The 25,575-nt window shown below is 38.5% G+C and overlaps 1 protein-coding gene across 4 annotated transcripts; it reads right to left on the reverse strand.

The window, feature by feature from the left end:
* Positions 1-362: 362 nt before the first annotated feature.
* LOC133805313 (uncharacterized) lies at positions 363-25,563 on the reverse strand. 4 transcript variants are annotated; one of them, XR_009878914.1, is made up of 3 exons: positions 25,302-25,563; positions 16,241-16,326; positions 363-707 (listed from the first exon to the last, which is right to left on the reverse strand). XR_009878914.1 is itself a non-coding variant. In XM_062243453.1 (3 exons), the coding sequence occupies exon 3, from the start codon at positions 6,978-6,980 to the stop codon at positions 6,012-6,014; it is 969 nt and encodes a 322-aa protein (XP_062099437.1). In that variant the 5' UTR covers positions 6,981-9,422; positions 16,241-16,326; positions 25,302-25,563; the 3' UTR covers positions 5,846-6,011. The 4 variants fall into 4 exon arrangements, 2 of the variants coding, with proteins under 2 accessions (XP_062099437.1, XP_062099439.1); XM_062243453.1 differs by lacking the exon at positions 363-707 and adding an exon at positions 5,846-9,422; XM_062243455.1 differs by lacking the exons at positions 363-707; positions 16,241-16,326 and adding an exon at positions 16,337-18,147.
* Between the last annotated feature and the right edge of the window lie 12 nt (positions 25,564-25,575).

A 25,575-nucleotide genomic window follows, 5' to 3' on the forward strand; every position in this document is an offset into this window, starting at 1 on the left:
GTTTTAACCCCATGCTTCCTGAGGCTACTCCAAAGAGGTGTACGGGGCCTAACCCCTGCAGTTACGGCCATCATTTTGCCTTCATCTCCCACTGTTTTGGCTCCAACCACAGCTCGCATGAAACGCTGGACGTAGTCTTTCAGTGGTTCTCCTTCTTGCTGGCGTTTCTCGACCAGCTAGTTTGCCTCGATTGGGTGCACATGACCCACATAGAATTGTCCATAAAACTCCTTTACGAACATCTCCCAAGATTCAATACTTGTAGGAGGGAATTTAAAGAACCACTCCTGTGCAGCATCAGAAAGTGTTGCAAGAAAGATCCTGCACGGAGGGTAACGCCCTGGATAGCCAAGACCGTCACACTGTGTGTTTATAAAGTGCCAGACTTGCTAATCAAGTCATTTAATTAAAACCGTGTTACTAAAACTGTAAAGGAACTAGGGTTTAAAATGGTTTGGTCTCAAAAGCCACTTTTTCATTAAGAAACATTATTTGTTTACACGGGATCCCAAAAATACAAGTTTAAAGATCGTTTACAAAAGTTATAAGTTTCAGGTACAATAATCAGCCATACTAAGGCAAAACAAGCAGTTAGGTAATCCCTGTCCTGATCCACTCCTCGACCATGATGATCGAACAGCGGGCTATGTACATTCCACCTCGGAGCTCTCCATCTCAGGCTTGGTCCAGCTTTCCTTTGCCTTTACCTGCACCACGTAGCACCCGTGAGCTAAGGCTCAGCAAGAAAACATAACAACAGAGCATAAGCAATCAACAGACAAATCGATATGTCACATTGCATCACATGATCTCAGCCATATAGTCATTCAGTATAATCAAGTATCCAACATGTTAAACATATCAATTCATATCATATATCACTGCACAAATGATAACTAGGGCTAGCGCTCTCAGGCTGCTCCCTCCGTTATCCCACTGACTCCGGCTTGCTTAGGCCGAACTCAGTGAATATTCTCGGCTACCAGTGGCCAAGCCGCGCCCTGTGCGCAAATACTATGTACGGCAATCTTAGGCCGTTTTACATGTCCCATGGCGTAATACCATCACTGACATGATACAATTCTCGGGAGCACTTAGTCCCATCACAAACATATAATCGGGTGCAGTTTTCTTACCTTTCAATTTACTAGCTTTGATCCCTCGACTCCTTGAGCACGATCCCACTCGAGCCCTAGCGCTCACCTAAACACAATCATGGGCCAAAGTCATTATCGATCCTCAAGTTCAAAACCTAGCCTCGGGCCCAATCCCGAGCCCCCGGGAAGTCCTAGTTCCACCAAACAAGGTGGTGGAAACAAACCCCAAACCTTAGGTCAAAAACCCTTGCAAATAACCCTAAAATCCCCTTCAGGAAGCAGGGTAGCGCTACAACGCTCTTGGGAGGGCGCTACAAACAGAAGCCAAAATCCCCTCAGCATTATGGCCTAGCGCTACAGCGCCCAAAGGCTAGCGCTGTAGCGCTAGTCACAGACTGGCCAACACCAGTTTTCCTTTCTGCGACTTTCCTCGAACCAACCTCAACCAAAACTCTTCCAACTCTTTCCCAAACTCAAAAACAACCTCATGACCATACTCCACTCATCCCAAGCACCCCAAACACCTTTGATAGGATTTTGACCACAAGCTGTCTCTAGGCCTCCTTGGCTTGCTTCTCCTTAACCTTTGCCCTGAATTTCCCCAAAGTTCCCCAACAAACTCAACTTATACACCACAATTCAAAAACCAAACCAGCAACTGAAGAGATTACAGAACCTTACCTCAAGTGATGGCTTAACCTTGCTAAACCTTCGTCAATTCCCCACACTTAGCTTAGAATCCTTGATGCTTAGCTTATCCCAGCTCTCCTCTGAGCTTTACTCCAGAAATCCTCAAGAAACAGGTGAAGAAAACATGAACCGACCTAGAAAACTCTCTATGTTTTCCCTCCTTTCTTTTCCCTTCCTTTTCCTTCTTTTTCAGACTTCTACATTTCTCTACACTTCCCACTAACATAAAGCCTCAGTATATCTATTCCTTACATGCAAATGACCCTAATGCCCTCCCCTTATTTCTAATCCTTTAGTCCACTTGAGGGCATTTTAGTCATTTTACCCAATTCCCGCTAATTCCTCGAATGTCTCTAATGTTACCCGCTTAATTCCCGTTACCTATTTAATCACTAATAATATTCCTCAATGTCAAGATAGACTCCAGTATATTCGCTAAATTCCCATTTATACCCCTAAGCTCACCCCGAGCCGGGTATAAATCCCCGCCATGACTTTTCCGCTACTTTGCTCACTAGGATCGTCTCGAGTCACAGATCTCAGATATATCCACATAATAATGTGGTCTCGACAATTATCACATATATCAATTCAGTTATGCCCATAATGGCCAAAATTACGATTATGCCCTTCTAACCTAATCAGGGCCTACATGCATACTAATACACATAGTCATGCATCTCAAATACTCAAATAATCATATAACATGCTTTAACTCATAATCATGCATCTTAATAATTAAAATCACACACAATTCCCATTATGCCCTTCAGACACACTAATCAAGGCCCTTAAGCCTTATTAGCAAATTTAGGTCCTTACAACTATCCCCTCCTAATGAGAATTTCGTCCTCGAAATTTACCTGAACAACTCGGGATACTGATCCCGCATCGCTATCTCAAGCTCCCAGGTTGCCTCTTCGACCTTACTATTCCTCCACAACACTTTAACCAGAGGAATCGTCTTATTCCGCAATACTTTATCTTTCTGATCCAAGATCTGAACTGGTTGCTCCTCATAAGCCAAATCTGCTTGAAACTCCAAATCTTCATGCCTCAACACATGAGTCACATCTGAGACATACTTTCGAAGCATGGAGACATGGAATACATCATGAACTCCAGACAACGATGGCGGCAAAGCTAACATGTAAGCCACCTGACCAACCCTTTCCAGGATCTCGAATGGTCCAATGAATCTAGGGCTTAACTTACCCTTCTTTCCAAGCCTACTCACCCCTCGCAATGGTGAAACTTGGAGAAAGACGTGATCCCCAACTTGGAACTCCACATCCCTACGCTTAGGATCAGCGTAGCTTTTCTGTCTACTCTGTGAAGCGAGCATCTAGCCTGAATCTTCTCTATGGCCTCACTTGTCTTCTGAACCATATCTGGCCCCAGATATCTCCTCTCACCCATCTCATCTCAATGAATGGGCGATCTACATTTCCTCCCATATAATATCTCATAAGGAGCCACTCCAATCGTTGACTGATAGCTATTTTTATACGAGAACTCAATCAACGGAAGGTACTTACTCCATGAACCCTCAAAATCAATCACACATGCCCTGAGCATATCCTCTAATACCTGGATCGTCCTCTCAGACTGTCCATCAGTCTGAGGATGAAAGGCTGTACTGAACTTCAACTGAGTCCCAAGAGCTTTTTGCAAACCTCCCCAGAACTTGGAAGTGAAAATAGGATCCCGGTCTGACACGATAGACTTAGGAACCCCATGGAGACGTACGATCTCCCTCACATACAACTCAGCATACTGATCCACAGTATAAGTCGACCTCACTGGAAGGAAATGGGCTGACTTGGTGTATCTATCCACTATCACCCACACCGAGTCATGAAGTCCTACTGTCCTGGGCAGACCTCCCACAAAATCCATGGTAATATCCTCCCATTTACATTCAGGAATGCCCAAAGGTTGAAGCAACCCCGCTGGTCACTGATGCTCAACTTTTACCTGCTGACAGGTTAAGCACCTAGCAACGTACTCAACCACATCCATCTTCATCCCGGGCCACCAATATAAAGTTCGCAGATCCTGACACATCTTCGTGGTACCCGGATGAAGTGAGTACAGCATCGTATGAGACTCATCTAGTATCTCTCGTCTGATTCCCTCATCCGCTGGAACGCAAATCCGTCCCTGATACCGAAGTAAACCAACCTCAGAAACAGAATAGTCCTTAGCTACTCCCGCTAACACATCCTCTCTAACCCTCTGTAACTGAGCGTCTGTCAACTGCCCCTCTTTGATCCGCTCTAGCAGGGTCGACTGCAGAGTAATATTAGCCAACCGGCCTACCACCAACTCGATCCCTGCTCTAACCATCTCATCAGCTAACTCCCTTGAGATCTGAACAGAACTATACAATTGACCTAGACCTCTGCGGCTCAATGCATCCGCCACCACATTGGTTTTCCCCGGATGATAAAGAATATCACAATCATAATCCTTTACCAGCTCTAGCCAACGCCTCTGTCTCATATTCAGGTCCTTCTATGTAAAGAAATACTTCAGGCTCTTATGGTCAGTGTACATCTCACACTTCTCCCCATATAGATAATGCCGCCAAATCTTCAGTGCAAAAACCACTGCTGCCAACTCCAAGTCATGAGTAGGATACCGCTGCTCATACTCCTTCAGCTGTCGTGATGCATAAGCTATAACCTTCTCATTCTGCATCAACACACAGCCTAAGCCCAACCTCGATGCATCGCAGTAAACAACAAACTTCCCTTCCCCCGAAGGATGACTCAACACTGGCGCTGTAACAAGTCGTCGCTTCAACTCCTGGAAATTGTCTTCACACTTGTCTGACCAGATAAACTTCAGATTCTTTCTTGTCAATTCTGTCATCGGTGCTGCTATCTTCGAAAAGCCCTCTACAAACCGTCTGTAGTAACCTGCTAACCCCAGAAAACTCCGCACCTCCGAGGCATTCCTTGGCCTCGGCCAATCCCGAACTGCCTCTATCTTAGATGGATCCACCTTAATCCCATCTGCGCCAACAATGTGTCCAAGGAATGTCACTTCAGGTAACCAGAACTCACACTTCTTAAACTTAGCGTACAACGGATGCTCTCTCAACCTCTAAAGAACTTGTCGAAGATGAAACTCGTGCTCTGCCTCTGAACTGGAATACACCAAGATGTCATCAATGAAGACTATAACAAACTGATCTAGGAAGTCCTTGAACACCCTGTTCATTAGATCCATAAAAGCTGCTGGGGCATTGGTCAAACCAAAAGACATGACCAAAAACTCATAGTGCCCATACCGCATTCGGAAGGCCGTCTTAGGTATATCCTCATCCTTGATCCTCACCTGGTGATAACCAGATCGAAGATCAATCTTTGAGAACACCGTCTTACCCTGCAGCTGATCGAACAAATCGTCAATCCTTGGTAGGGGGTACTTATTCTTGATAGTTAACTTATTCAATTCCCGATAATCAATACACATCCTCAAAGTCCCGTCCTTCTTCTTAACAAACAAAACTGGAGCATCCCATGGCGAGTAGCTAGGTCTGATGAACCCCAAATCCAGAAGCTCCTGCAGCTGTATGTTTAATTCTTTCAGTTCCGCCGGTGCCATCCTATATGGTGCCCTTTACACTGGCTCTGTCCCTGGTGCCAACTCAATAACAAACTGGATCTCTCTACGCGGAGGCAACCCAGGCAAATCCTCAGGAAACACATCCAAGAACTCGCAAACCAATCTGGTGTCCTCCGGTCCTACTGATGAAACTCTGGTGGTATCCACCACACTAGCCAAAAATCCTATACATCCACCCTGTAGCAAATCTCTGGCTCTCAATGCAGATATCCTGGGTATGCGGGGTCCACGCACCGCTCCCACAAAGACGAAGGGATCCTCGCCCTCTGGCTCAAAAGTTACCATCTTCTTTCTACAGTCAATGGTAGCTCCGTATCTAACCAGCCAATCCATACCGAAAATCATGTCAAAATCCTCCATGCTCAACTCAATCAAGTCTACTGACAACTCTCTACAATCAACTATCACTGGCAGTGCTCTAATCCACCTCCTAAATACTACCAGTTCTCCTGTAGGCAATATAGTCCCAAACCCTGAAGCACTATACTCACTAGGTCTACACAGTCTATCAATCACCTTATCAGATACAAATGAATGTGTAGCACCAGAATCAATCAACACAGTAAAAGGAATGCCAGCACTAGAAAGCTAACCTGTCACTACCGAGGGACTAGCCTCGGCCTCCGCCTGCGTCAGAGTGAACACTCGAGCTGGAGTCAAGTTGTCCACCTTCCCTGTCTCTCCCTTCTTCACTGTCGGGAAATCCTTCCTGAGGTGTCCCACCACCCCACACACATAGCAGGCCTTAGCCCGACACTCGCCTGGATGGCGTCTCTTGCACCTCGTGCACTCTGGATAAGTCCTCCACGAATCACCGCCTCCCTGACGGCCACCCTGAATACCCCGACCTCTCCTATCAGGACCAGGAGCAATCAAAGCATCAGGAGTCTTTCTCTTCAAATCGCTGGGGCCTCCGCCCCTACCAGAACCAGAATATGGAGGCACCACCCTGCGGCCCTCCCTTCTCACAACACTCTCCCTCCATATCTTATTCTCCGCTTCCTCGGCGGTAAGAGCCTTCTCCACAGCCTGGGCATAAGTAGTCCCTCCAGGAACTGTGGTAATCCTTACATCTCGGGCTATCATAGCATTCAGCCCTCTAGTAAATCTTTCCTGCCTAGCTGCATCAGTAGGCACAAGATCTGGTGCGAACTTCGCAAGTCTGTCGAACTTCAGGGCATATTCTGTAACTGTCATACTGCCCTGAGCCAGCCCCACGAACTCATTCACTTTCGCTGCCCGAATGGCAACATTATAATACTTCTGATGAAACAGATCCTTAAACCCTTCCCAAGTCATTGCAGCAACATCCCTAGTCTGTGATGCCACCTCCCACCAGATTCGGGCATCCTCCCTCAACATATAAGTGGCACAAGGCACCCTGTCATATCCTTCCACTCTGATAAAATCAAGTATAGTAGTGATCATAGTCATCCACTGCTCAGCCTTTAGTGGATCTGGTCCACCCTCAAAGATCAGGGGATGTTGCTTCCTGAACCGCTCATACAACGGTTCCCACTTGTTCCCAACATCAACTGGTTGTACCACAAGTACCATCGCCGGTGGCACAGCAGGGGCAACACTCCCAGATGGAGCTTGCTACAGAATTCGAATCTGTTCATCTTGGCTATGAAGCCTAGCTTGCATATCTGCCATTAACTGCTGCCAATTCTCAGGGACTGGCAGAGGGGTCTGACCCCGATCATCATCTCTAGCCCCAGACCTGCCGGCTAGTCATGTGGATTTCCTTGAACGCATAACTATTCAAGTCAATCTGCAACCAACGACTCAGCAAATTAGGCTATAATGACAGGGTAATAATCCTTTCACAATCCATCACTGGAACTCCAATCATTCACAAGCAATCAAAGTATAGCAATTTATCCAGATATCCACTCACATACACAGCAGTGCTAATAAGCACGCCTCAACAACATCATGCAATAGTCAAGGGCCAGGCCCTATCAGCATCTCAGGCTCCCTATTCAACAATCAAATATCAACAATCATATCTCACTCAAATCATTTAAGCACATAATCATGTACACATTTACCAAACCCTGAGTTGAGCTTGTCTCCCGCGGCGAATGTACATATCCAGCCAGTCTTCAGGACCCATAAACCTAGGACGCTCTGATACCAAGTTGTAACGCCCTGGATAGCCAAGACCGTCACACTGTGTGTTTATAAAGTGCAAGACTTGCTAATCAAGTCATTTAATTAAAACCGTGTTACTAAAATTGTAAAGGAACTAGGGTTTAAAATGGTTTGGTCTCAAAAGCCACTTTTTCATTAAGAAACATTATTTGTTTACACGGGATCCCAAAAATACAAGTTTAAAGATCGTTTACAAAAGTTAGAAGTTTCAGGTACAATAATCAGCCATACTAAGGCAAAACAAGCGGTTAGGTAATCCCTGTCCTGATCCACTCCTCGACCATGATGATCGAACGGCTGGCTATGTACATTCCACCTCGGAGCTCTCCATCTCAGGCTTGGTCCAGCTTGCCTTTGCCTTTACCTGCACCATGTAGCACCCGTGAGCTAAGGCTCAGCAAGAAAACATAACAACAGAGCATAAGCAATTACCAGACAAATCGATATGTCACATTGCATCACATGATCTCAGCCATATAGTCATTCAGTATAATCAAGTATCCAACATGTTAAACATATCAATTCATATCATATATCACTACACAAATGATAACTAGGGCTAGCGCTCTCAGGCTGCTTCCTCCGTTATCCCACAGATCCTTAAACCCTTCCCAAGTCATTGCAGCAACATCCCTAGTCTGTGATGCCACCTCCCACCAGATTCGGGCATCCTCCCTCAACATATAAGTGGCACAAGGCACCCTGTCATATCCTTCCACTCTGATAAAATCAAGTATAGTAGTGATCATAGTCATCCACTGCTCAGCCTTTAGTGGATCTGGTCCACCCTCAAAGATCAGGGGATGTTGCTTCCTGAACCGCTCATACAACGGTTCCCACTTGTTCCCAACATCAACTGGTTGTACCACAAGTACCATCGCCGGTGGCACAGCAGGGGCAACACTCCCAGATGGAGCTTGCTACAGAATTCGAATCTGTTCATCTTGGCTATGAAGCCTAGCTTGCATATCTGCCATTAACTGCTGCCAATTCTCAGGGACTGGCAGAGGGGTCTGACCCCGATCATCATCTCTAGCCCCAGACCTGCCGGCTAGTCATGTGGATTTCCTTGAACGCATAACTATTCAAGTCAATCTGCAACCAACGACTCAGCAAATTAGGCTATAATGACAGGGTAATAATCCTTTCACAATCCATCACTGGAACTCCAATCATTCACAAGCAATCAAAGTATAGCAATTTATCCAGATATCCACTCACATACACAGCAGTGCTAATAAGCACGCCTCAACAACATCATGCAATAGTCAAGGGCCAGGCCCTATCAGCATCTCAGGCTCCCTATTCAACAATCAAATATCAACAATCATATCTCACTCAAATCATTTAAGCACATAATCATGTACACATTTACCAAACCCTGAGTTGAGCTTGTCTCCCGCGGCGAATGTACATATCCAGCCAGTCTTCAGGACCCATAAACCTAGGACGCTCTGATACCAAGTTGTAACGCCCTGGATAGCCAAGACCGTCACACTGTGTGTTTATAAAGTGCAAGACTTGCTAATCAAGTCATTTAATTAAAACCGTGTTACTAAAATTGTAAAGGAACTAGGGTTTAAAATGGTTTGGTCTCAAAAGCCACTTTTTCATTAAGAAACATTATTTGTTTACACGGGATCCCAAAAATACAAGTTTAAAGATCGTTTACAAAAGTTAGAAGTTTCAGGTACAATAATCAGCCATACTAAGGCAAAACAAGCGGTTAGGTAATCCCTGTCCTGATCCACTCCTCGACCATGATGATCGAACGGCTGGCTATGTACATTCCACCTCGGAGCTCTCCATCTCAGGCTTGGTCCAGCTTGCCTTTGCCTTTACCTGCACCATGTAGCACCCGTGAGCTAAGGCTCAGCAAGAAAACATAACAACAGAGCATAAGCAATTACCAGACAAATCGATATGTCACATTGCATCACATGATCTCAGCCATATAGTCATTCAGTATAATCAAGTATCCAACATGTTAAACATATCAATTCATATCATATATCACTACACAAATGATAACTAGGGCTAGCGCTCTCAGGCTGCTTCCTCCGTTATCCCACTGACTCCGGCTCGCTTAGGCCGAACTCAGTGAATATTCTCGGCTACCAGTGGCCAAGCCGAGCCCTGTGCGCAAATACTATGTACAGCACTCTTAGGCCGTTTTACATGTCCCATGGCGTAATACCATCACTGACACGATACAATTCTCGGGAGCACTTAGTCCCATCACAAACATATAATCGGGTGCAGCCTTCTTACCTTTCAATTTACTTGCTTTGATCCCTCGACTCCTTGAGCACGATCCCACTCGAGCCCTAGCGCTCACCTAAACACAATCATGGGCCAAAGTCATTATCGATCCTCAAGTTCAAAACCTAGCCTTGGGCCCAATCCCGAGCCCCTGGGAAGTCCTAGTTCCACCAAATAAGGTGGTGGAAACAAACCCCAAACCTTAGGTCAAAAACCCTTGCAAATAACCCTAAAATCCCCTTCAGGAAGCAGGGTAGTGCTACAACGCTCTTGGGAGGGCGCTACAGCGCTACAAACAGAAGCCAAAATCCCCTCAGCATTATGGCCTAGCGCTACAACGCCCAAAGGCTAGCGTTGTAGCGCTAGTCACAGACTGGCCAACACCAGTTTTCCTTTCTGCGACTTTCCTCGAACCAACCTCAACCAAAACTCTTCCAACTCTTTCCCAAACTCAAAAACAACCTCATGACCATACTCCACTCATCCCAAGCACCCCAAACACCTTTGATAGGACTTTGACCATAAGCTGTCTCTAGGCCTCCTTGGCTTGCTTCTCCTTAACCTTTGCCCTGAATTTCCCCAAAGTTCCCCAACAAACTCAACTTATACACCACAATTCAAAAACCAAACCAGCAACTGAAGAGATTACAGAACCTTACCTCAAGTGATGGCTTAACCTTGTTAAACCTTTGTCAATTCCCCACACTTAGCTTAGAATCCTTGATGCTTAGCTTATCCCAGCTCTCCTCTGAGCTTTACTCCAGAAATCCTCAAGAAACAGGTGAAGAAAACATGAACCGACCTAGAGAACTCTCTCTGTTTTCCCTCTTTTCTTTTCCCTTTCTTTTCCTTCTTTTTCAGACTTCTACATTTCTCTACACTTCCCACTAACATAAAGCCTCAACATATCTATTCCTTACATGCAAATGACCCTAATGCCCTCCCCTTATTTCTAATCCTTTAGTCCACTTGAGGGCATTTTAGTCATTTTACCCAATTCCCGTTAATTCCTCGAATGTCTCTAATGTTACCCGCTTAATTCCCGTTACCTATTTAATCACCAATAATATTCCTCAATGTCAAGATAGACTCTAGTATATTCGCTAAATTCCCATTTATACCCCTAAGCTCACCCCGAGCCAGGTATAAATCCCCGCCATGACTTTTCCGCTACTTTGCTCACTAGGATCGTCTCGAGTCACAGATCTCAGATATATCCACATAATAATGTGGTCTCGACAATTATCACATATATCAATACAGTTATGCCCATAATGGCCAAAATTACGATTATGCCATTCTAACCTAATCAGGGCCTACATGCATACTAATACACATAGTCATGCATCTCAAATACTCAAATAATCATATAACATGCTTTAACTCATAATCATGAATCTTAATAATTAAAATCACACACAATTCCCATTATGCCCTTCAGACACACTAATCAAGGCCCTTAAGCCTTATTAGCAAATTTGGGTCGTTACACCGAGCATCGTCGGACACTTTCTGAATGTCCATTTGTATCTCAAATTTGTTGACATGAGATACCGGGTCACCATACCCATCAAAGTTTGAAAGTGTGGGCTTTTTAAACTTGTAGGGAGTTTCTGCCACAGTAATCCTTTGGACGAAAGGAGTGCCCCTTCTCCTGTCGTACTCGATGTGAGACGTTCTTCCCCCGACCAGCTATTGCACTGCTTGGTTCAGGGCATTTATCTGGGCCTGAACGGCTTCAGGAATTTTCGGGGCATCTGGTGTCGGGGGAATGTACTCGTCGTGCCATTCTCGACGGTCGTTGAGTACATCCCTTAAGTCGTTGTCTCTTCGCCGTTGCTCGCTGGCTCCGAGCCGGTTAAAGACGTTGTTCTGTCTGGGCTGCCCCCGGCATTACGTCTCGCTTGTTGGTCTTCTCTAGGTGGTGGGCTTCTGCCTCCACCTCTCTCCTCATTCCTCTGACTGACATTCCCTCTGCCTGAGTTAGTCTCATTGTAGCCATGGCCATCTCTGAATCTCGATTGGCTATTGTGAGACCGACTGTCTCCTCGGTTGCCTCCTCGGGCTGGAACTTCCCGAGCGTTAGGGGGAGGCATGTGCTGGTCGGTAGGTTCCCGTGCATTATCATGCCGTGGAGGGCCCCTGAGCGCAAAGCCTGTCTCTGAGTTCCTTTTGTTGCCAGAAGGACGCTATCCCCTGCTCGGTGGGCGCGGCTCTTCACCCCCTTGGCGTCTAGGGCTGCGGGGCTGCTGCCCGGCCCTATTCTGCCTTGGCTGTGGGGGATTGCCTCGACCAGCCTGGGATAGAGGCTCCATCTCAGGGTCCCTAGGTGGGACATCATCCTGAGGCATTGGTGGGTGCTCCGGCCTTTGAGGGCTAGTTGGCTGGATTGGAGGGCTAGGATTGTGACCCCTTTGAGGTGGCCCACTTGAGGGTTGATCCAGCTGCGAGGCAGGAGCAGCCTGACTCCTAGCCAATTGTAGGGCTGCTTCGAGGGCTGCCATGGCCTCCCTCTGACGACGGTCTGTCTCCGCCTACCTTTCACTCAGTTCTTGGCGCTGACGCTCTATTTCTTGCTGCTGTCGTGCCGTGGTCTTCGCAACACTTTCCTGATTGGCCCTCAGATTGGGCAACTCATCTTGCAATACTCCCAGGGTATTTCTAAGCGTTTCAGAGTCCAGTTCCTCCTCATCAAACTCCAAGTGTGGCTCATCCTCAGCCACGTTCAGAGGAGGAGGTTGGGATGGTGCAGCGCCAGCCGCCTACTCAGTCTTCTTGGTTGTCTTTGCCATTAGTACTTCAACCATTTTGTCTCAAGCTCTCAATGAAAGCACCTGAATGTTGACCCTCGTTTTGGTCAACTGACACGGAGTCAAACGCTTGATGTGATAGAAGGTATTGAAATTGATCTAATGGAAAGAACAGTAAACGACACAAAAAATTATAGTGGTTCGGCCCCAAGAATTGGTAATGACCTACGTCCACTTAAGTTATAATTGATGTTGATTCTCAAATGAGTGATCAAAGAACTAAGGTTCTCCGAGTTTCACAAGCCTTAGAGGGATAAACAATAAATCAGAAGATAATAGCTATAATTCTCTTGTACAACATAAACTCAGAATTAGCCAAAAGTAAAGAAGTCCCCTTCCTTGAGCTATTTGTCTTTATTTATAGGCTCAAGGAAGATTACATAAATTTGTTAGATATTCTTTCCTAATTAATCGGATACTCAGGAATCATGGGAGATAATATCGGATATTGTTATAATTGCATAAGAACTTCTCAAAATATACGGAGTATACGACCAAGTTGTTCGTATATAAAGTCCAAATGTTATGCTAGGGGAACCTCCCTGGTCGATAGTCGAACAGAACCTTTGCCAGGTGTCAGCCACGTGTTAAAAATGCTTGCCACATCATCCACGCCTATTCTTTGGATAACAAAACCAATTAGCAAAAAAACAATGTGTACGAAAGCATTAACTTAAACAATGTAAGACTCCCTCTTAAACTATTGTCGCAATCTTGTTGTACTCTTCTCTACGAATCTAGTTTGATGAAACGCTGATTCTCTTGAACTCCCTTCAAATAATAGCGAGTGCACACTTCCTCCCAAAGTAAGACTTAGATAGAATCATCTCCCGAAGATCCTTACGAACACATTCACAATAGACACTATCTGATTACAATGGACTAGATAAATATCCACAAGTACACTCATCACTATTACAAAGATTAAGGTGAACAAACTTAATCTCTACAAATAAAGACACTCTTCAAAATAACATAATGTTTACAAATATTCAAAATGGAAGAGGTGAAAATTCCAAAGGCCTTGGCAAGATATTTATAGGCAAGGAAAACATCCAAGGCCATCATTTTCTGATATCTTTGAAATCAATTTGCAAATTCCTTTGATTTTGGAAATCAGCAAGCCAGATGAATTATGTGTCGACAGAAAAGGAAACTGATGAGTCAGCAACGTAATCAGTTTTATCTAGTAAAACGAACATGGTCATTTCTTTTGACCATGTTCATTTTCGACACCTTCTTTATTCCAGAATAAACATAATCCCTGAAAATAATCTCAAGATAATTTTAATACATATTTTTACCAAATAATGTTGATATGTGATAAATAAGGTAAAAAAATGTATTCACACTTAAATGATATTTTCACACTAGAAAATCAGCTGAATCATTTTGATAATTAAATCAAGAATCAATATGGATATGCTACTAATTTTTCTTAATAACTTTAAAATATTTTGTCTAAATTAAAGTTAGCCAATAAATGATTTTACAATCTCCCCCTTTGACAACTTGATAGAAAAAAATATTTTAAGAGTTTATTTTGAAAGATCCTGCAAAGACAAACCAAGTTAGAGCAAATAGTAATGTAATTACTCCCCTACGAAAGACATCTCAATTATAACCAATATCACAAACAAGGTTAACTTTTTGAGAAAGTTTAACAAGATAAAAACCCAAGATAAAGACCCAACAAAATAAACCTTACTCCCGCTTGTTGTCTATCAATAAGCCAACGGAGTAAAACCAACACAAAAAACAATCCAAAGAGTCAAACTACTACTCCCCCTCTTTGTCTATCAAAAAAACCAAAAGGCAATGACAACACAATTTTTCAAGCCTTCTTTGTGGTGACCGAGACGGTTGTTACCAATGGGAAATGCATGTACTCCACTGCCTCGAGTTTTTACCATAGTTGCAACAAACAAAAACAAAGAGAGATTTTTTTTTTGAAAGAATGAGGAAATGAGTCTCTCTTTGACCGATTATAAAGAGAAAAAAATGGCACTCAGGGATTTGATTTTATTCCTTTTTAAGACCACATTAATGAATTGATATCCCAAAGAAAAAAAAACTTTGCACAGTCAAGGAAAATAAACCAAAAATAGAAACTTTTGATTTCAAATAATATAATAAGTGACAAAATAAAAAACAACATATTACCACAGTTTCCCTTTCTTGATAGCCACGGTCAAGTCTTTTTTTTATTTTTTTTATATAATATAATATATAAACAAAAATACCAAAAATATCATATTCTGATTGTGCCCAATGTCTTCGTGCCTTGTCCTTGGAGAAAGTAACAAACATTAATTCTTAACATATTTTTACTATAAGGTTAGAAAATATATTTAATCTAAATCATGCTTTTATTTTTAAAAGAAAAATATCACAAAATATTTACTCCTGACACAAAAAATATTTTATCCAAATTAATAAATGTGTATGAGTCTTAAAAAAAAATTCCAACAGTATATTTTAAGCATTTGTGTGTGATTGTGAAAGCAGAGATCATTGCCCTCTATGGAAATTTTAGCCTTTTTCAGGGTCATTGCCCTATGTGGCAAATTTCAGCCTTTTTCTCAAAGAGTACATAAATTAGACGCTTTCACACTACACTGAAGGCATAATTTATCAGTTGTAGAGTATTTTCTACATAATTTTAGTTACATAGTTCCAACTTACTCAAAGATAGCAATTTACACAACAGTGTAGGTAGTTCTATTCTAAGATGGAGTCTAACAATACTTTCAAGGATCAAATGCTCATACACTACAAACACAGATTGATTTGGAAGAATATTAATTGGAGGGACTGTTTATTTTGATTTTTTATTTTTAAAAAAATGTGCATGATATATATTAACTATAAATTCTAACTAGTAAAAATACATTTCGTCATAATGTTTGAGACTTTCTCTTTGGACAAGAACAAGAAGACATCAAGCAACTCTTTCTAGCATAGGGATATGGCACAACACAAACAATATTTAATTAATACAAACCCCCAAGGATTTCCTGAGGGAATAAAACCTGATCGTTTCAAGGGCTTCTGTGAAAATATCTGCAATTTATTTGTCAAACTCAATATATTCTAAGACCAAAGTTTTATTTTCAACAAGTTCCTTAGTGCGTCGCGACACATCATCAACACAAAAACATTTTTCATGAGAAATTTTCAAATGTTTTCCCAATTGACCTGGTTCACATTTACCAAAAGAATATTTACTTAAAATCGGTAAATCATGAACATGACTCATACTTCCAATTTTTCTCAAATTTTCACAATCCACATGATCATGTTTTTCATGACACAAATTAGTATCACTCCTTGTAATTGTGTGACAATTGTGTGATTGAGATAATGTGTAACAATTATCAATAGATTTATAACCCTTCAAAACACAATTTCTATCTTGATCAAGCACAAAACAATTATCAAGAGAAAAATTTATAAACAAGTCTTGGTCACAAATTTGACTTATACTAATTGGATTAGTTTTAAGTCCATCAACCAAAAGAACATTTTGCAACTTTAGTAGTTCTTCAGAATTTAGAGTGTCACTGCCAAGTACCTTACAAGACTTACCATCTCCAAATGTGACTTCCCCATTTTTCAAAGTCTTCAAGTCAGTGAGTATGCTTTTGTTACCTGTCATATGCCTAGAACAACCACTATCAAAAAACCAAGAGTTAGAAGCACATGTTGTAAGAAAAGTAAAGGCAGCAAGACATTTGAATTTATTTTTCTTCACCCAAACTTTCTTAGGTGGAGTCCTTTTCTTCAAGGGCATTTGTCTCAAATTACCATAATGATTAAAGTAATTTTTGTGAAGAAAATTCATCAAGGTAAACATTTAGGTCGAATATGACCTTTCACTCCACATAAATGGCGAATTGGAATAGAATGACCAGTTTTTTTATTCTGGAAATTTTTGGTATGTTTCTCATGTGTTGTGACAGATTGAGAAGATGAGGCTACATGAGTCTGAGTAGAACCTGCAGAATGGTCAGTTGTTGAAACAACAGGAAGATTTCCAGAAATAAAAATTGTTTTTCCTTTAGGTTTAGATCCATTTGATCCTAACCCAGAAGAATCACAAACTTTTTGACCTGCAAGCAGAACATCATCCAAAACAATAGATCTATGATTAAGCATTTTGACACATTTCACAATTTGATCAACTTCATTAGACAAACGTTTAGCTTCAAAATCTTTAGCAACAATATCAATTTCATATTATTTAACAAAAGAGTCAAGTTCTTCATTTCTCTTCTTGAGAACTTTGTTATTGTTTGCCATCAAATGATTATCTAAACACACTTTCAACCATTGATCATACATGATTTTGTATGATTCTTTCAAGGAATCCTCATCCAAATCGAATTCAAATGAATCACTATGGGAACCCCCATCTATTGAAATAGTATTATTTAAACACACAATGTTTTCATTCTCATGTACAAAAAGAGGTAAGCAAGAAAAAACTGAAGTTAAGGTAAGATTATAATTTTCTTCCTCATCACTACTTTCAGATTCATTGTCACTCCAAGTGGCTGCCAAGACCTTCTTATTTTTCTTTATGGTATTGGCACATTCGGATTGAATATGTCCAAAACATTCACACTCCCTGCATTGAATACCTTTTTTATTAGTAGATACAAAAGGTTTGGAAAAATTATTACCTTTGGAGGATTTAAACATGTTTTTCTTGTTACCAATCTTTCTCATAAACTTCTTAAAGTTTTTTGATAATAAGATCATTTCATCATCATCTTCCTCATCTGAGCTTTCCATTTTCTCTTTGGAAGATTTCAAGGCAATTGATTTATCATTCACATCAATTGGTTTCTCTTGATGGCGAATATTTTGATTTAGTTCAAAAGTTCGAAGAGATCCCATCAATTCCTCAACTTTCAAGGTGTCAAGGTTCTTTACCTCCTCAATGGCTGTGATCTTGGATTGAAACCTGTCAGAAAGAGATCTAACAATTTTCCTAACCAAAACAGAGTCAGACAACTTTTCTCCTAAAGAAAAATATTCATTAGCAATGTCAGACAATTCTTCATAAAACTCACTGAGGGTTTCTTTTTCTGACATGCGAAGATTTTAGAATCTAGTAGTCAACATTACAAGCCTAGATCGCTTAACATCAGTGGTTCCTTCAAATTGAGTTTGAAGGATTTCTCAAGCATCTTTAGCAGACTCACAAGAGGAAATCAATTTTATATAAGTTTCACCAACTCCATTAAAAATTGCACGTAAAGATTTATTATTATAAATTGATAATTTATCTTCTTCATTAGACCATTGAAGTTCAAATTTTACCTGTGTCTTACCGGATTTCGAATCTATCTCGACAGGTGGTGTCCAACCAATTAATATTGATCTCCAAGCCCTTTCATCAAGGGATTTGATAAAAGCTTTCATCCTTACTTTCCAGTATGGATAGTTTGTATCATTCAACAATGGAGGGCGAGTGATAGATCCTCCTTCTACAAAGATAGACATTTCACAAGAAACAAAACAAACGGAAAACCACAAAATCTCACTAAGAGTTTAGTGATCTGCTCTGATACCAATTGAAATTCCGTATTTTAATATTACCAAGTGATTTAAAATAAACAACTTAAGTAAATGCGGAATACTGATTAAGTTGTTTAGACAGATTTCAGTTTTGGTCACACTACTTATGCAACTGTTTAAACAGAAACAGAAAAATAGGTAAAAATTCAACACACGAGAATTTTTACATGATTCAAAAATCTTTAAAAATAACCTACATCCACGGGGCCACGCCTAGAGAATAAACCAATTAGTAAAGAAACAATGTGTACGAAAGCATTGACTTAAACAATGTAAGACTCCCTCTTAAACTATTGCCACAATCTTATTGTACTCTTCTCTACGAATCTAGTTTGATGAAACGCTGATTCTCTTGAATCCCTTCAAAGAATAGCGAATGCACACTTCCTCCCGAAGTGAGACTTAGATAGAATCCTCTCCCGAAGATCATTATGAACACATTCACAATAGATATTATCTGATTACAATGGACTAGATAGATATCCACAAGTACACTCATCACTATTACAAAGATTAAGGTGAACAAACTTAATCTCTACAAATAAAGACTCTTCAAAATAACATAATGTTTACAAATATTCAAAATGGAAGAGGTGAAAATTTCAAAGGCCTTGGCAAGATATTTATAGGCAAGGAAAACGTCTAAGGCCATCATTTTCTGATATCTTTGAAATCAATTTGCAAATTCCTTTGATTTTGGAAATCAGCCAGCCAGATGAATTCTGTGTCGACATAAAAAGAAACTGATGAGTCAACAACGTAATCAGTTTTATCTGGCAAAACGAACATGGTCATTTCTTTTGACCATGTTCATTTTCAACACCTTCTTTATTCCAGAATAAACATAATCCTTGAAAATAATCTCAAAATAATTGTAATACATATTTTTACCAAATAATGTTGATATGTAATAAATAAGGTAAAAAAATGTATTCACAGATATTTTCACACTAGAAAATCAGCTGAATCATTTTGATAATTAAATCAAGAATTAATATGGATATGCTACTAATTTTCCTTAATAACTTTAAAATATTTTTTCTAAATTAAAATTAGCCAATAAAGGATTTTACAATTTGTATTAGCCTTTGGGCTTTTCTGACTTGTAATAATGGACTTAGTTCGTGTTAACCATTAATAAAGCTCATTTAAATAAAAGTTTTATTAAGTTTAAAACACCTCTACAATAAGGTAAGTCACTAAGTGACAGTTAAACATAATATAGATTCTTAAAAAGTTACATGAAATATCTGATGGCGCTTTCAAAGCAATTCTAAAAAACAAATTGTTATTCGAAGTATCAATTTCATTGAGTTTGAAAAGAGTATAATATTACTGCTAGCAATTGGTTAATATGATACTCCTATATTCCTAATATCATAATTAATAGCGACAAGAAAGAGTATCCCGTAGTTACTTCTATGTAGAAGTTACATGCTATAAAAGTTTCCTAAAGTATACATACATAAGATTTTATTTTCATTTTTAGATTATATTTCTATTTCTATATATAAAAAATTAAATTGTTGATGCGAGTTTTCTTCAATGACAAAGTACTTAATGAGAACTAACGAACTATAAACGACAATCGAGTTTTATGCAGTTCAACTTATTAATTAAGCCTGGTCCACAAGTCTCTTATATTGACGAAGAACTTGCACGTGTTTAAGTTCTTTTTAGGTTTGCAAATGGGCAGTGTTTTGGCATGCACAAGTTGGTTCATCTTTATAATGAGTTCCACAACCCTATTTATAGCCGGATGAGAGGATTAGTATCTCCGAATCGAGGTTTAATAAAAAAGATGTATAAGTGTTGGGTCAATCCTCGAGGACCCAAGACATTAAGCTACCTTTCCAAACTACTCCTCGGAGACACCTGGAATCACATGTAATACGACCATGATCGTGGCAATAGTGACAGTGTCAGGTGATGCGCTACCTATTTTCGAGGTCGATTCTAATCCCTTACATCTTTTTTGTCAATTGTACGAAGGGGACAACCACATTCCTAGGTAACCACCACTCTTGTCAAAGGAAGGTGGGAACGCGTGTAAGGGTAATCCCCCTTCTGGTGGACATGTGGGTAGTCGTTTCTTGAGGGTCCCAACAAAGGGCCCTACATTTCAGCTACTGTTTCTACTAGGAATAGAGCCCTTGAAAGCATATGTATTAAATAATATTTGCGTAAAATAATTAACTGAATTGAATTTTTGCATGCATTAATTGTTTATTATTATTATTTGAATGATATTATATAAAAATCAAAAAATTCTCAAATTTGTTATGACTACATTCTTGTATTGGTACAAAATAATTCAAATTGTAGGAAACAAATTTAAATAGTTCCTAGTAAAACAAAGTTACATAAAATCTTTGGATTCAATACTGTTAATAGGATTCACTAGTATTATGAATACATGTAATCTAGATCTGAATTACTGATGTATAAGGACTTGTTAGCGGATGAACTTTGTATAATTTGGTTATACAAAACTGGACCTAATATGTTATTAATACTTACATCAATAATGTTTTGTTTTATAAGTATTAATTAAATATATTAATAAGATGATCATATACAAATTGATCTCAATTCTGACATTACTATGAACTCTTGTTTTATGTCATTCACTCGCCATGGTTTGTCAGAATGATCAAGCTAGAAACTTTTGTTTTGGAAACTCATTGAAACAAGTAGCTATAGACATAGTATTCAGATATGGAATCTATAACTTTTTTAGAGGAATTGAATAATGGTTCCCTTAGCTCAAATTCATAAATCAATTTATGAATTACCCTTCACTAGTAAAGTTAATTGTACTTAAGGAAACAATAAATAATTAAAGAGGTAAAATTGTGATCTTATCCATGCCTAAATTATGAGGATTTAATTGTATATAATGATTAAATCGATGGAAATAAATCTATAATTGCAAGATTACAATCTCATATTTTTAATAGAATAATATTGAATTAATAAATTAAGTTTATCATATAAAAGAGATTTATAATTAATAATGTAGATTTATTGAAGTTTAAAATTATAAGTCCATAAGTTAACTCTATCAACATTATTCATAGTAAAAGTTGAAACCAATGAGGGCAATGAAAGGACATATTTGAAAAAAAAATTATTCTTCAAAACAAATATGTAATTGAGATTAATTAATTATAATTTTAGAAATTATTATTGAATATTAATTATCATTTTAGAAATTAATAAATAATAAAAATAATTAGTTTTGAATTACTTAAAATTGTGAAAAATAAATCTGATAATTCAAATTGGATTTGAATTGGCGTGTAATAGAAACCTGTTGATGCAGCTTTTCACCAAAAGTGGATTAATAAATCTGAAAATAGAGATTAGGTTTTTGCTAAACTGTAACTGGATAAATAAAAAAGTATTGAGATCACCTACACTTTTTATATAATTCAGTGGTTAAAATTCTTCTAGTCCTCGAGTCACTCTTATTAATCTGTTTGTTTCTCACCACGAAATCCTCATTTACAATTTCACCAGAGTTTCCATATACCAAATGTTCCCCCCTTTCTATCCATTCCTGGACAATTTTGGGTAATCTCCAAGACAACATAATGTTGTGAACTGATGTACCATCCGTAGAAAATGAGAATTTGTTTCCCCATTTTAAGCTACTACATATTCATTTAAAATTTCATGTGTAATTACAATATAATTCAGCCCATATCAAAATGTATTATTGTCTTAACCATGTAAGTGTACACTACTACAACAAGTGCATGAAAATTCGATTAAAAACCAACCTATAAACATTCATAAGTTGGTTTGAAACCGACCTCCTGTGCAATGACTTACCTTATAAACACATAGCTTAGAAAAAGAAGAAACTGCAAATGCTATACTAGCTATTTCTATATGCATATACCCCAAAAAAGTATAATGTTAATGATATATTGATGATAACACAAATTCCAACTCTGTCTCATGAGAGAGAGAGATTATGCATTACAAGGCTACATGATTTAACTCTATACCAACACATCTACTGGAGTACCAATTTTGTAAATCAAATACCAACTTCTTTCTGGTTAATTGTAACATTATCATGCTTAAACTAAACTATCAAATTAATTTACTTTGAAATGACGACAATAACATGAGAGAACTGAGTTCAAAATCCTAAAATAGAGTAGGCATGATGACCCTAAACTAGTAAATGGTAAAACAAAAATAAAGCTATCTTCAAGCAACATAATAAACCAATAAATTCAATAACAACAACACAAGCTCCAATGAATAATGCTCTTCATACCTTCATGTTTGTGAAGTCATTCGATTAAATGCAAGAAGCTTAGCATGACTATAAATATTACTCAACACTAACAACCTCATTCTATTTGTAGCTAAAGTACACTGAGCCTAATAACTTATACCATGAAGTTGAATTTCTTGAAATTAAAATGGATAAGACCATGCTCAGCAAATCAAAACATGCATAAGAAAAAAAAATAAAAGTAAACTTAAGAAACAATTAATGGCATGGTGAGAATTCAGAAATTTCATAATGAATGGAAGTACGAACATTTTGAAGAGTTATGACGCAACAACTTATGCTTGAGCAAGTGCCAAACAAAGACATAATAAAAGGGGCACAAGTTTAATTAAACAAAGTGAAATGCAATAAGAGTAGAAAATGTGTACTTTATGACAGCTATGCATTTCTCTTAATATAGGGACTTAACTATCTATCAACAACAAGTCAAACAATTCAAACAACATACAATAAGTTTCTTCCTTATATCTCCGCAACACACAAAAAAATTTCTCAAAACCTACTCCACCAAAACACACAAGTTCTCAACCTATTCTTATCATCGCATCACATAATTTTAATCTCAAAACCTACTTCACTACGGACGAATATTTAAGATATTCAAACGCCTTTAACATTTGTATAATAATAGTAAAAATAAAAAATAAATAAGGGAGCATACATTCCTCTTGCAATTAACAATAATGAAGTAAATTGTGCACAATAAGATCTCGCATTCCTCTAAAAAGTCCATCTTTGTTAACTCTCTTACTTCCCTCAAATAATTTTAGTGGTCATAAAAAGATTCTAATATTCATAATAAAGTTCCAAGAAGTATATAAATACTTGCAGATGAAAATAACAAAAAAAATTATTATTAGTACTCACACAAAACATAAAACAGAGGGAAAAACTGCTGCTGCCAATCTCAATCCATAGAAATTAAATTAAAAGAGCTTAAGCAAAATAATTTCACTTCAAATATCCAGAAGAGCTAACTAAAAAACATTACTGAAAAAAAATACAATTATTAATTAACAAGAAACAAAGAGTCTATATACTATAATAATAAAATTAATGGCAAAATTTATAATCCTAAACATATTTAAACAAAATCAATAATAATATGCAGTCCCAAAATTGTAATAATATTAATAACAAATTACAACTCCAAATCTTGTGAAAAAATCTTGCAAATTTCTATTCTATTCCAAGTGCATATACAAAACTCAATTATGATTGCATAATCACTTCTACAGTTGCTGGAGGATGCAAATATACAGCCACATAATCATTCCCAACTGGTTATGTAAATCATTTATATTTTCTAGTTTGTTTCAACTTTCAAGTCCAATCCAGGTTTAAGGTTATGTAAAACATAAAAACCAAACAACTATATTAAAATCAAATAATCCCTAGTCTAATAAAAGAAATACAAGATTGCAGATAACATAACATATATAGTTTGAAATATGTGTGTAGAAAGAAAACATGTAAGTGTTGCAAGTAGCAACGCATAATCAATAAAATTACTCTGTTCTCTGCCAGCTTTGTGTGCAAGTCAATGAAATGTAATATTATCTAATGACTTATACCAGCTTTGTGAGTAAAAGTAATTTTATAATTAAACATATGGAACAAATCATCTTCATATTTCTTTTAAGCCTACTTACCTTGTAATATTATATAAAAATTTGTGTAGGGGATACAACATCCACAAAAAAAGCTTATGAATATTATCATGGAACATCTTAAATATGTATGTATTCAATTGTAAAACATGTAAACTAAATGTGCAATTTCACCAATCACAACACATATAAACAGATTTAGCAACCATGAAAATCTCAAATAGAGAAAGGGCAATCACTTCAATAAGTGTTGCTTGATTTAATAGATAATAAAGAATAAAAGAAAAAGCAGTTACAAGCATTACTAGAGTTAGAGAGTTATATCACCATGCATTAGTAATCGTGTAAAAGTCTTAAGTTAAATAGTGTTTTAAAACATCACAAATTGGCCAAAAGTGAGCAAATATCATATTAAACCATTTAGATAAGACCCCTATATACTATTTACCTAGTAACCTCGATATAAAATGCAGACAAATTAATTCTCTAAGAAAATCAAATCAATCCTAGAAAGACATTTATACAAAAAGTAATTAACATTTACTTAAACCAATTATAATTGTATAACTGGAAACATGCATAGCTTTTTGTAATTTTTTGTATTCAACTATTGAAAATATATTAGCATATGCTTGAAAAAGTGACTCATTTAGATTGAAGTGGACAAAAACTTTATCTATAAAAAAATCAATATTGCAATTAAAGAAAAGAAAAACATATAAGGGAAAACTAAAACAATTGTTCCTCTCATGGTGCATCACGTTTTGGTTTGGTGGTGCACTGTATATGCTGGTGTGATGCAATCAATTTCATACCCAATTAATGTTCCATTTGTAGTGTTTATATTAGATTCTTCCTAAAGTGGTATAACTGGGCATGAAAAGTAACTAAATAAAACGAAGAATGATGACTCTTAAAGCTATTATCTCCGACAAAGTGCAGAGGCAAAAAAATTCATAAAATTTTAATATCCACTTAACATATTGCAAAGAATCCTTTCAGCCATCCAAACTAATATTTTATTAAAAGAAGATTACACATCAGATCTAGTTTTATACTATCATCAGTCAAGGACCCAGACAATGGAAGGAAAAAAACATAAAAAAGAGATCTTGTGAGAGAGAGAAGGATATCTTACCCATTGATGTCGAGTTCCCCAAACTCGCTGCCATCACCACCACCAAGCACCATCGTTTGCGCCTAAGCCGTCGTCGCCAAGCCCCCTGTGTCATCAACGACGTCTTGTACAGAGAGAAAGATGGAGAGATCGAGTGTGAGAGAGACAAGGAGATCGAGAGAGATGAGTGTGAGAGAGGCAGAGAGAGATCGAGTAGTGTGAGAGAGGGAGAACGACTGAGAGAAAGGGGGAGGAGTAGGGTTACAAGAAAATGGTGAAGCCCCAAAACGTTTTA

The sequence above is a fragment of the Humulus lupulus genome, chromosome X, assembly GCF_963169125.1.
Source record: "Humulus lupulus chromosome X, drHumLupu1.1, whole genome shotgun sequence".
NCBI lineage: Eukaryota > Viridiplantae > Streptophyta > Magnoliopsida > Rosales > Cannabaceae > Humulus > Humulus lupulus.